This window comes from Dreissena polymorpha, chromosome 6 (genome assembly GCF_020536995.1).
Source record: "Dreissena polymorpha isolate Duluth1 chromosome 6, UMN_Dpol_1.0, whole genome shotgun sequence".
In the NCBI taxonomy this organism is placed as follows: Eukaryota; Metazoa; Mollusca; class Bivalvia; order Myida; family Dreissenidae; genus Dreissena; species Dreissena polymorpha.
In genome coordinates, this window is record NC_068360.1 from 87,537,569 (window position 1) to 87,550,762 (window position 13,194).

General features: G+C 32.2%; 2 protein-coding genes across 32 annotated transcripts in view; one reads left to right on the plus strand and one right to left on the minus strand.

Moving 5' to 3' along the window:
- LOC127836170 (complement C1q tumor necrosis factor-related protein 7-like) overlaps nucleotides 1-4,314 on the plus strand; it is a 52,820-nt gene extending 48,506 nt beyond the window's left edge. The window contains exon 3 of the transcript XR_008028632.1: nucleotides 4,208-4,314. The gene's annotated coding sequence lies outside the window, so the exon portion shown is untranslated. The remainder of the gene's footprint in view (nucleotides 1-4,207) is intronic.
- LOC127836161 (phospholipid-transporting ATPase IF-like) overlaps nucleotides 1-13,194 on the minus strand; it is a 254,660-nt gene that overhangs the window by 85,484 nt on the left and 155,982 nt on the right. For 3 of the 31 annotated variants that reach the window (XM_052362616.1, XM_052362604.1, XM_052362601.1), the window contains exon 29: nucleotides 12,509-12,614. The exons of 22 other annotated variants lie outside the window; for them this stretch is intronic. In XM_052362616.1, the coding sequence (XP_052218576.1) occupies nucleotides 12,509-12,614 (106 nt within the window). Of the gene's footprint in view, nucleotides 1-9,511; nucleotides 9,544-12,500; nucleotides 12,615-12,934; nucleotides 12,948-13,194 lie in introns of those variants that run through there. 6 more of the 31 variants (XM_052362602.1, XM_052362603.1, XM_052362621.1 and 3 more) reach the window with 4 other exon arrangements.

Below are 13,194 nucleotides of genomic sequence, written 5' to 3' on the forward strand. Positions count from 1 at the left end.
GGAGAAAAATCATAAAATTAAATTGAAAATGGCCATACAGGCATCGGGCTATTGTGAATGGTGGTTGAAAACCAGCCGTAGATGTTGCAACCAGGGCTGTTATTTCCTGTATCAAGTCCTGCAAAGCTGTTTTAGTATGTAACTTATCAAACGGATGGAATCCATGCAACTAGTGTAAACTAACCAATGCCAAAAGCAAAACACAATATTACCCGTGTCATTTAAAAAAATGGCTCCTATGCTATATGCAACCAGAGTAGTTCCAAAATCGTCTGAACATTAGCGCACTCGGGTTATGAGTTACCCTGTCCACTATTGACATTATGAAACCCCGTGTGACTTTGTAGAGGACAAGGAAGCTCCTAACCAGCCTGCGCAAATGCATCTGCATAACATCTTTGTATGACGGCGTATAGTCATATATTAGGCATGATGTTCCATACAGCTCATACACCGATAACATGAAACACACTGTTAAATTCTTATAATTTCAAAGCAACGTAGATTTGCCATATGTTGACAATCTAAAGGCCATAATAATTTATAAACGCTTGCTTACGTATCTACATTTCAATTTCGGTTTCGGAACCTTGTAGAGCACAATTTGACGTCCGCCACAAACAAGGGCTTTTCATTACTATTGTGTATGAATTAATTGGATAATTGTCGCATCGTATTTAAAAACAACGGAACTATTTTGTCGTGTTTCAGTTTAGGTTTCGGCTCCGTGGAACGGCACAATTTTTACGTTCACTTTGAAATATGACGTTATTTGTGTTTATGCTAGTTTAATTGTATGTTGTCTTGTTGGATCTAATAAACATCAAATAAAATTTCATTTACATTGTTTAATGAATCATTTGGATAATTATCATTTGCATAACAAAAAACGAATTGATGTCCATATTAGTTTCCTTAATTCGATAAAAAGTGTATTCACAATAGTTTTACGTTATTAATATTATTAATATTTTCAATAATAATATCAAGTTATCAATATATTTTTTTGAAAATAATTTCTAGTTTCCATGTTTTATAACGCGATTGTTTGTTTTTTATTGGATATGTAGGCCTTTGGCGGTTAATCACATCTTTGCGATGCGAAACTGATTTAGAGTATTTTGAACTTATTCAGATTTTTGTGTTCACTCGATTATTTTTCATTTGCGTTTGTGAATTTTGGTGCATTTAACCCGGACTACAAGGATAGTATGTGTTCCATTGTCGTATAATTATTATGCCGTTTAGAATTTCTGTATATATACTCAATTTCATAAATAACACAGCATTTACGAAGATACAAACTTCTTGAACAATGTTATATAATTTTAGAGTATACAACTAGGCAGAAATTAACACTAATCTGCTGATGAATGTCTTGTATAAGACTGGAATGTTGAGTACATGTTATTAACTTTCCGAGAGACCTACAGAGAAATAAACGTTCAGCTGCTTAATATCTTGAGTCAGAAAAGACTGTTGATTACATTTGATTAAGTTCCAAAAAATACGTGTTTAATGGTAAACGCCCAACCAAACGTTATTTTAAACGCATTTTATGACAAAAACGATTTTGCTTATCTGAATTTTCAAATCAAACACACCTGCAAATTCAGTTTACCATGATGATAAACCAATCCTGATTAGGACAAGCAAATTGGACCTATGCGTTTCTAGGCGCAAGAACAAGAATTCAGTCTACTAGACAATACGTGATCATTATACAATTGCATTAAATAGTGACCTTAATAATAAATTGAGTTTCGCCTTTAAGATGTTTACACTAAAATATATGCATATTGTGTTTTACGTATTATGTAAATTATAATTTATACGCACGATACTTATCAGGTTATTTTAGACCGAGCAGTAATATCAAATTTAATGATACCGCGAATAAGACAGAAACTTTATATGAATGTAAATTATCGCTGTGTTAAGAATGATTTACCTTGACCGTTTCAAGATGGTGAACATAGTAAACGAGTATTATGTTTAGTTTAACGACCTTGTATGGAATATATAGATTGCTGGTGCCTTGCATTAAAGAAGAGAAGTTCGGATGATATCTATATGTTTGTCTTGTGGTGATTTACTCAGCGTTTCATTATTGAACGAGAGCGCCGATGGCGTTAAAAGCATAGGTGCAAGATACAGGGAAGAATGGCGTCACGTGGTATAATGTAGTTCGATATCGCCATCCGCGAATTTCTCAAATCAATAATTTCAAACAATTACCGACTATTTAAATAGATAATCTTTCCATTTACATCAGTGTTTGAAACGCTTATGAAAAATAATTACCCAAGCCTTTCAAAATTTAAGCACGGACAGATCTGTATCTTTTCACAAATGAAAATAGACGCTACCCTATTCGTCTGCGTCAAGAATTTGTCGTAAAACTTGTGGTAAGCGTTAGATGCAGACGTGCACAACAGATTGAGTTCTGAATACAGATTTCTGAATGCAGATTTTTATAGAAACTCCTCAAAGCAGTTACTTCCCTTGCTTCGCCCGGTCAGTAACTTCTAGTATAAGGGAGGCCACTGCGTAGGAGATTGAGATTTATAGTGCAGATAGAATTGTTTTACGAACGAAATTTGTTTTAGGTTATAAGAAGATTTTTTGACATAAAACGGTCTTAGAAAAATTCACTAAAAACGGTGTCAGCAATATTCTTGGAAGAAAACGTTAGAAAAACGTTTCCAAATTTTTTTTGTAAGAATGACCATATACTAAATTAAATAGATATTTCGTCTGATTTTTGATCAGGTAAGGCTTCATAATGGGTAACCGAACGATGTGGATTTTTGAAATGTGGTATATACCATAAGCATAGGTGCGTAAAAGCACCTATGCTAAAAACGTCATAAATCGTATATTAAGTATAACTGTATTTTCACACTTAAAACATTCGAATACAATTCGAAAAAAAATCGATTATACATGTGAATATTACTGCAGAGTGTTTAATGACCTCGACATTGCCTTTCACTCGCAAATATTTTTACTAAAAGCGATGTAACGATGATTTGAACTACCGGGTTACCGTAATGAAATAATTGTATTTTGAGTTGCCTTGTGGTTCCTTTCGACGTATAGATCTCAGCGACCATTCGTTTGCATCAGTCGCTTGTTGCTCACTGTGTCGACGCAATCACGTTAAAAGAAATAATAATTGTAAATCTAAAATCTGCCGGAGCTAAAATGAAGAAAGAACTGAAAGTTGTTCTGTATGTTCTGAATCTCGCGGTGATATCGTTGGCGGTGGAGCCCGCATGTCCTGTGTGCTCGCGATATAATTATGAGGAAATGTTATAAGAGCGAGTTATCCGCAATGAGCTGGCCCTGGAACACACGCTTAAAGACATCAAAGAAACTAATACAAAGGTTGTGGATGCATTGAGGAAGCTTCAAGATGAAAACGATAAAGTCAACATTGCTATTGAAGCAATGGAACGTAAACAGATTTTAATGGAAGCAGCATTGAGCGATGCCATTAAAACGGCACTGACCAACGTGTCTCTATCTCTGACTCATATCCTGACTGAATCTGGACGGGCGATTAAAGACATGGGGAGCCGAGTAGACCTTGTTAAAGGTAGAGATTTAAGGCATACTTGTTACATTTTAAACATCATTAGGCAGTTTAAAGTGACCTCATTGCACTATTTTGTTGTTCCATGTACTTTCAAATAAAAACAGTATTCTCAATCGTTAGTTGCTGTATTGGTGATATGGTATTCATTTTTATATGAGTATTATTCGTATGTTGTTAATCACATTTCACATTTTGTTAAGAAATATATCCTAAATATTGCAACTTTGTATCAGACATTTGCTATAAATGATATTCATGATAACATTTTATAATAAACAGTAACCATTTTTATGATTTAAATTTAATCAATAATTTAACACCAATAATAAATTTTCCCTAACTGTATAAAGTACCAATGCTGTTTTGCAACACTAAACATATTAATTTAGACATTAACACACATCTTAATCATAGGCACCTACAATTTAAGCTTAGTACACTAAAATTAAAGCGTGTTTGAACTGCTATGAAACGAATCCACCAACAAAGTACAATGCACGCGTTGTTATTTCAGGAGAGCTGCAGATCACAATACATGTTCGTGCCAAGCTCGCCTCCTCTATAACTGTTAACAGTGGCCAAGATGTAGTGTTTACACAAGTGGAGGTCAACGAAGGTCAAGGCTATGACAAAGGAACAGGAAAGTTCACCGCCTCTGTTGCCGGTCTATACAACTTCGCTGTCCACTATTGCACTCAGTCTTCGCAATATGTTCACACGGAGATTGTACACAACGGCAAGTCTCTACAGAGGTCATCTCACTACGGGGTTTCTGGGTTTAACCTGTGCCCATCACTGCAGGTCTATGTCGTGATGTCCATGGGTGACATGGTCTGGGTGAGAACTACACCCGGTTATACTAGTAACTTGTATCAGGCTGACAGTCGGGTTGATACTACATTTTCTGGTGTACTGATTCATGCATAATATCCAAATGATGTGTACATAGCAAAAAATAATGGAGTTCGTTTTACAAACAATTAATACGTTTTATTGTAATTCGAATTATTGCTGCATTTGTTCTATAACGTCAGTATTTTTGAGAAACACGTTTTGTATTAATTGAATATTGAAGATGTTTATATTATGATTTCTTTTTAATTGCATGATTGCAAATGAAATGTACGATTGTTCAAGTATTAAATAATTAACATCATTTTAGACGTTTTTTTATTCTTCTCACTCGCGAAGACAATGTCAGATTCTTACACTAATTAACGTCATTATAAAATCAACCCGTATACAAAAAATCTTATTATTGAAAATAACATGTTGATTTGCACGTTTGGTTTCAAATTCGCTTTTCTCATTTGAAAGGTTATTCAGTTGATTTAATAGTAATTGTTTGAAAGCTTGTGTAATATGCATGTAATTTGAGTTTAAATAATACAATAATTAACTTAACTTATTTGAATTTTAAAGTATTAATTTGTGGGGATCAGCATTTTTTCAACCTGGTTAATTGAAAATACGGTTTTATTCAGAAAAATAAATTTTAGCCCGCAGCTAATTGTCTCGTTTTTTAATTATCAAACGTTTAAAAGAATTTCAAGAATCACGCCTTAAGAATATCAACATTATCCGGTTAGTTATAAGTAGAAAAACTAGATAACCGTCATTTAAATACATTTGACCCAACTATATAATGCAATACTCGTAATGTGGGGGGAAATCTTGCAATTTTAAAGCTCAATTATGAAGCGCATTTGTGACCTATATAGGAGTCATATGAAGCGCACATATAACACATATGGATATACATTATTAAACTAATAAATGATTGCTACCTTATGTATGTGTTTTGCGAGGGAAAATTCGATTGTCTTATTATTTCGTTTACTATTATCACAATGGTTGCCTTTCCTGTATTAGCAAAATACATTTAAAACACTCATAAATAACATAAAATTGTTAAAAACATCTAAAGTATGCAAATATGATAATGTATGTTTAAAGAAAAACACTTAACAACATGTGTTATTTACATAAATATACATTTATTACCCTGTTAAATGTCACTAATTAAATCCTTTACCTCATCAACAAGGCTATTCTCCGTGTGATCGACGGCACTTACAGTTTTATACTGCTCTAACCTTGTGATAGCACATAAAAATGAAATTAAACTAACAATTAACAATGCAGCACATAGTTTAAACAGAAAATTAGAAGGATACATGTAATTACTAAATGACTGAACACATTTCATATAAGGGGATAGCAAAAATATTACATTATCTTAATAATTGTAGCACATGTTGTAAGCCTATCCCAGTGTTCCTCTTTATAAGCACAACATGACGAAATATTTATGGTAGACATATAAGCTTACCCCATTGTTTTAATGATCCATTATGGAAAGATAATAAAAATAGTTAAGATATGCTGCAATTCATAATACGGTTGAATTGAATTATAGAAAAACAATTAAACATAGTTTTGTTTTAACTGTTGTTTAACAGACACACACAAACTGAGAAATGATATGGCAACAGTTGGAAACAATTCTGTAAATAAGTTAAAAGCAAGCAACACACATAACGCATGCTCATTGAATATATCATCATTTGCATGGCATATAATTTAGTCAACAATTGCCATTCTATAATCGAATCGCATGATAAACATGGGGGGGCATTGTTGGGCATCACAATTAAAAAATAAAAAGACATCTATAAAAATCTATTAATGCATAGCATCAAATAGCGCCATTTAATGTTAAGAATGGAAAAAACTTCAGCTCCCAGTTCAAAAAGCACTATATATTCACAAAGTAATTTGAAAACCTTTAGGATGCTGACAAGTTTATGCCCACACAAACTCTTTGCGAGAAATTCACCTTGGAGACAGGACACACAAGGCCATGTAAAAACAAGCAATTTGTATCCAATAAATGTATTATGCAGACAATGTTGAAAATAAGAAAGGAAACCAAACATGTGGAAAAACATTTAATTGCTTACTTTTTTATATATAATTTACGGAATGGTAAAAAGCCAACATGTATCCGGATAACTATCATACAGGATACTTGATTGATCTCAATGAAAACATCATACCCAGTATTTACAAAAATGCTGCACATTACTAGTAAGGCAAAATGAATGTTTTGCAAGAAGAAAATGCCATCAAGTCATACATACATGAATGCAATTATTTGATAAAATAAGGCTAACAAAAGAGTGATGTTTTTTAAACTCGTTAAAAATACCCTCCCTGTTTCTTAGCCTTGAAATATCTATTTGAGTAAATTATTTGCATTGCAACACATACTGGATTTCATTTAGTTCTAAAAATCCTTGGTTCATATAATAGGAGTAATTGAATTGCAGTTATATAATTATGTATAAGACCAACATTGAATCAAAGTTCACTCAAACACCCTAAGGTTCCCAATTGAATTTCGGGCAAATAGAAAAAACAAAAATTGATATTCATAAACTTATTTTGCATTTATAATTTCATTGTCAGCGTCATGAAATGAAATTCAAACACCGACACGACCCGGTATTAAAACCCGTTACATATGGGCAGTGTTTGCCTTCGTCTATTTACCAGTATCCATTCAACCGGAGGCTCTGTTCCAGAATTCATTTGGCTATAATTTTTATTATTGATTGTTTATAACATAAGTCAGCAGGTGTTTCATTAATATTCATGAAAATAAACTTTCGACACCCAGTACTCCCAGGGTATCGAATGTAGTGAAAACGGAATACACACTTAGATACTTTAAGAACGCATCACTTTCAAACTTGATTATATCAGTCACGCGTAAAGATTTTGATTTAAATTTTTATATGTGATTATTTGACGACATATTGTGCAAGATCACGATAAAATCATTCATCGGTGACAATCGTACTCTTAAGCACGTGGGGTAGGTATGATTTCATATTTTTTGCACATGGACAAGGTGAAACGCGATACAATATGAAATTTATTTCAATTTTATCATTTTTGGTGGGTTCTTAAACCAGGAAAACATAAACTTCATGATATAATAATCAATAGGCCTCGTATGAATATTTAATATTCAGGAGCGCAAACGCGCATTTTGACAAATTGCAGTCTACCTACCCCAACTGCTAAAGTGTATCTTTATTTTGAACATATTTAAGTAATTAGTGCAGATTTTGATTTAAACTTGTACATGTGATCGTTCGACTACAGTATGTGGAAGCTAAGTATATCGAGAATAATTCATGGCAGCCATTGGAAGACAACATAGGCCACTGGTTCTATAACATGTTAAAATTGGGGCAGTTAAGTACGTCTAAACTGCATTCTTTTAAACGGCTATTTTAAGTTATCAATTAAAACTAAAAATATATGAGTGTGAGTAAGTTTGCAAAGGGGCTTTTATACGTTAAGAATTGCATATACCATGATATGTTATGAATGTCATAATAAAGCCATAGAGAGTATATGTACATGTAAAATTAAGATACAATTAACAATAAAAAATTAATTTGCATTACATATTGTAATAACATATATATAAAATGAACACAACCATGTTGCATTTTTTAGAAAAATAAAGATACAATTTATGAAAAAATACTTAAAATATATAAATAATTTTACAGACTTTGAACATTCAAATATAAACAGGGACTGCTGAATATTTTTAGCTGAGACAGATTTTATTTTTAGCTGTACAACACTTAGAGCAAATGGCTTGAAGCAACTTGATAAAAGTATTTGTGTTCAATGAATATTTAATTATGTAAGACTCAAAATAGCAGAACTAGCTAGATTGCTTTGATTTAAGAAGTGTATCAAAACAAGAGTTCATTTTATAACACGATATTAATGTTCATAAAATGATATTTAAAATATTTAATATAGAACATTCAAGTAGCACTTTAAAAACAAGTTAAACATTCACATAGTATAATATGTGTTTGAACGTCACAAGAAAAATATGTACTTGACCACTTCAAATATTGTGTTGTTTATGTTATATTCAAATTCATATAAGACGTAGCATGGTGTTCATACAACAAAAAACATACAAAATAAACATAAAGGACTATGTTTGATATTACATTGAGCAAAGAGAGCATACCGGAGATATGGAGGACAAAAAAGCGTTAGGGAAGAACTGAAGCACTACCGGACATATGAAGGGTATTCTTATAATCCCCTATCAGCTTTTTGGCCCGGTATTAATTAAGATATAACTGTCTATACAAAATATTATATGTAAGTTGGTCATGTTTGACACACGACAACCAGTATGTCTTATACAGGAATGTTTGGAAGATAAAACACAGACGTTTTAGAGATCCTCATGCAGTCTCTCCACACTAGCACAACAAATACCCAAATACCAGAAGACAGGAGCAAGCAATAATGCAAGCACAATTTGTACCCTGTGACTCAAAATAACAGGCAAGAAAAATGACAAATTTGACTAGAAATTGTATCCAAATAACAGCTGCATTGACAGAATGTGAACAAAATAAAAAATAATTTAAAAAAAAACACAATTTAACCATATAGGCCAATTACAAACATTTGCCAACTTCTATTATGGAAGATGGATGTAACCTGTTTAGTAACATACAATCAAACTTGTATCTTTACTGATTACAGTTTTTAAACATTGACATAACACACTTATGTTGTTTATTAACAATTCAAAACTCTGATTTAGGAAGTTTATACAAATTAAACACAAATATTGTGTTTTTTACATAGAGCTTTTCATGTAATCTAAAGTATGAATGCCTTGTAGCTGTAAGTCACAGGGTATTTTTATTGCGCCCTGTTTGTTTTCTAAATAAGAATTTGACTTCTGTTGGACGCAGTCCTTTGGTGTGTTTGTGTGTTGTGTTGGGACTGGAATGTGGTGTTCCAACTGGCGGAAAAATAAACTTGGTCGTCTCCGCCTGTGAGATACGTCTGAGGGGGAGCAGTCTAAAGTCGCGTTGAAACTGAAAATATTATTATATGAAAACCAAACATGTCTTCACCAATAAAATATTGTTTGATAGTGTGTCAGTTCATTTTTCTCTGAAGTAGTGAGTGAACATGTACAATGACCATGAGCATTAAGTTTTGTCTGTTTCTGGCATGATCAGCACAGAAAGCCATTTACTTTACAAAAGTTTCATTTTAAAATAAAAGTTGTCAAATGCAAAAATTCTCTGGATATCATTTCATTTTGCTAGATAAAATAAAAATATGTGTTTTGTTATATACATGAAAACAATCTATAGATTTTATACAATTATTTTTTAAATGCAATGGATTCCTTAAAGTCAGGACAATACACAACCCCACTTCCATTTGATTACATATATTTAATTCAAGTGATCTTTAAATTCATATAAGCTTTAAATAATTGACCTCTATACTGCATACATGTTTATCATAAAAAGAAAAAAAAGAAAAGAGTTTATCATATCATCTACATAATTGCTGTCCAATGTGCAATATGAGCTAACAGAAGTATTGCAGAACTGGCATCAAAATCTACATAACTGTGCGAATAAACTACTAAAATTATTAGAAAGATATCTAATGTAGGTGAAACACCAACATTATGAATTGTTTACTAAAGAGTTATAACTTATGTTTGCATATAGCAGGCTACATTCCACTATGTAGAAATGGTTACAAAGCACACTATTACACCCCATGCAATAAAGGACACACATTCATATGTGTATAAACAATAACGAGTAAGATATTTCAGCTGATCAACAACATCATTTATTTAATTGCGTCTTTTTTTTTCAGACGGTTCCTTTCAATAAAGTCCAAATATATGACATTTATACAAAGAAAAGATATTTAAACCTAGAACGTTAGAGATATTATTTAATATTTGTTATTATTACACACATTGTAGCAAGCTTACCAAGAGCATTTATCTAATATTTGACTCACTATGTAGGGCTTCATCTGATGACTGGATGACTTTCACAAAGTCAGTACTTGCCATATAGAGAATACTATGTTAGTGTAATTGTGTTATAATTAAATTTGAGTTGAAGAAAAGTTTACTTGGCAAGAATGGCGAGACGAGTAAGATAAATTTTAAGTTCACAATGACACTATCATAGTATTCTATTTATCCTACACTGTTTTTTATAAAAAAAATTAGTTCTGATGCAATCAAAATAGCAGTCATTAATTGTTGTTTTCTCTTGAGCTCAACAAATTTAATGCTGCATTCGAGTGATAACTTACGGCTTTTATCTATATATGGTATATAGATGTGAAAAGTAATCATTTAATTCATGTATAAATCCAAAATTAAGAACAAATGTATGAGAAATGAAAGGCAAAAACGTAGCCCCTATATACAGGTGAAGATTTAAGACAAAGTGTTGAATAAACCTATAGTTTATTCAATGGGGCGTAATTGCTTCTATAAAATCATTTTCCTGTAGGATTAATTAACAATCGAACACATTGTGCTGTACGATTCCGTTATGTTGATCAACGCTCATTCCCTTTATTTCATCTTAGCAAGTCAAATGTAACAGGAACAAAGCATGTTTTCTATTATTTTGTATACAGCATGGACCGTACCTCAACTCAAACTTGATCTGTATGTTTTATTAAAATATTTCTTTTATTTAAATTACATAAACAAATTATATAAAGTATTGTCAACATTGAAAACAGCTGTTTATACTTTATGATTTCATTCTTAGCTTGTTGATTTTAGCTTTGCAATACCTGTTGTATTATTTTAATCAAACAATACAAAAGAAATTGAAACAAAATATACTTATAAAAAGGTAAAAAGGTAATGCAAAATAAAACATAACACATCAATAAATTATTAATGACCACTAAATGTAATATGTAAGCCTAGATCTGCAAAAACAGGGCTTACAGCATGTGCCTTAAGTGTCGTCTCATTTCAGTCTGTGCGGATTATTCAGGCTAATCTGGGACAACATTTTACTTACATGCATTTAACCCTGTTTTCCCAGAGAAAGGCTCATAGTTATTGTTTGTGACATTATATACTGAATGCAAGCAAAAGCTAATAAATAAACCAAAAGCTATAAATAAACCAAAAGCTATAAATAAACCAAAAGCTATAAATAAACCAAAAGTGAATTTTGTTGTTAAAGTGCTCATGCTAAGTTAATTAAAAGTGTTTAAACAAGTAATAAACAAAACAGTATTAATACAAAGGCTATCAAAACTGAATGCATACAATAGTTGGTATGAGAGCTACAACACGTTTGGAACTGGAATACTTCAATATGCCTGTGAACAAGAATCTCAAATAGTGCCATAACAAAGAGAATTCTTATCCCCAAATATTTCCATGCATCGACAGAAGTGTGGCATTCACCAAGCTCATGCAATGAATGTAATAGATTTTTTTTTAGGAATGAGATACTTTCGGAAAACCCCATTAATCTACTGGTACAAACAAAGATGACCCATGTATAATGTTTTCATAATAACCTATGTTATCGACCATAATTATATGAATGAAACTGCAATTGGTTGATACAATAGGCCAGCGTTGTTTGTTCTCAGTTTTTTTGTACTGAGAGATTAGTTGGATTTTCCAAAGTTTAGCCCAAACAGAGATAAGTATATTGATAATTGTGGATTTCTTTCAACTTTGCGGGATTAGTTTGCCCAACACCAATGCATTATGTTACCCTAGCAATTTATTAGTCAGCCATTAGCTTATGTGGCATCCAACAACTGCAGTTTAACTTCAAAACGGAACCCACCAAAATAATCAAGAAAATCATCGGCATAAATGCATCACCAAATTCTTAGTGGAGAATACACATTCTTATATTGTAAGTTACAACTTTAATACACCAGATCGTACAGGCTGAAATATTCCTGGTTCCAAATTGATGTTTTTGTTGACAACACCAAACTGCGCAGTTTACAAGCACACCATGTTACCTATCTCACACTGGTCAGTTTCAATAATGTTGATTTGTGATAGGGTCAGTTTTCCCGTTGAGCGACTAACATTCACCGAGTATCGGTCCCATGACTTCTCGCCGCGCTGCATCAAAACAAGCCAACAGTAAAGGCTAGCTAGAAAAGGCTCTTATAGAAATAGAACATGCATGAAAGTATGTTGCAGAGTTTTTTAATTACCTATGATAAAACTATAAAGGGGTTAAGTTAATTGAAACCCTTGCAACACGCTTGCACATTATTATGTTCTATATAACAGTATGAGCAAACTAACAATGGGTAATACACAAGTAGAAAATGCATACTACATGTGTGATGCATAGTTTTTTATACATGTGCGGGGAGGGCAATAAAAGTGGTTATTGTAATAGAAATGTAGGTCGTGCTAGTATTACAAGTATATACCAGTAGTCATAACCTGTAAACAATAATATTTAAACTTATGTTTCTTTATATGAAAAACACAATTGTTGCCTTTGATACAGAACTACATGTTAATTATTAAGGATATTTCAACAGAATAACAAAATAAGATAATCTTGCAATAATAGAACTGTTCCGTATTGTAAAAGAATAAATATAAGTCATGCATTGTAATCCAACAGTACATCTTAACAACCAACAGTTTTTGTCATTCACTTTAATTTATAAACACAATTCAAATA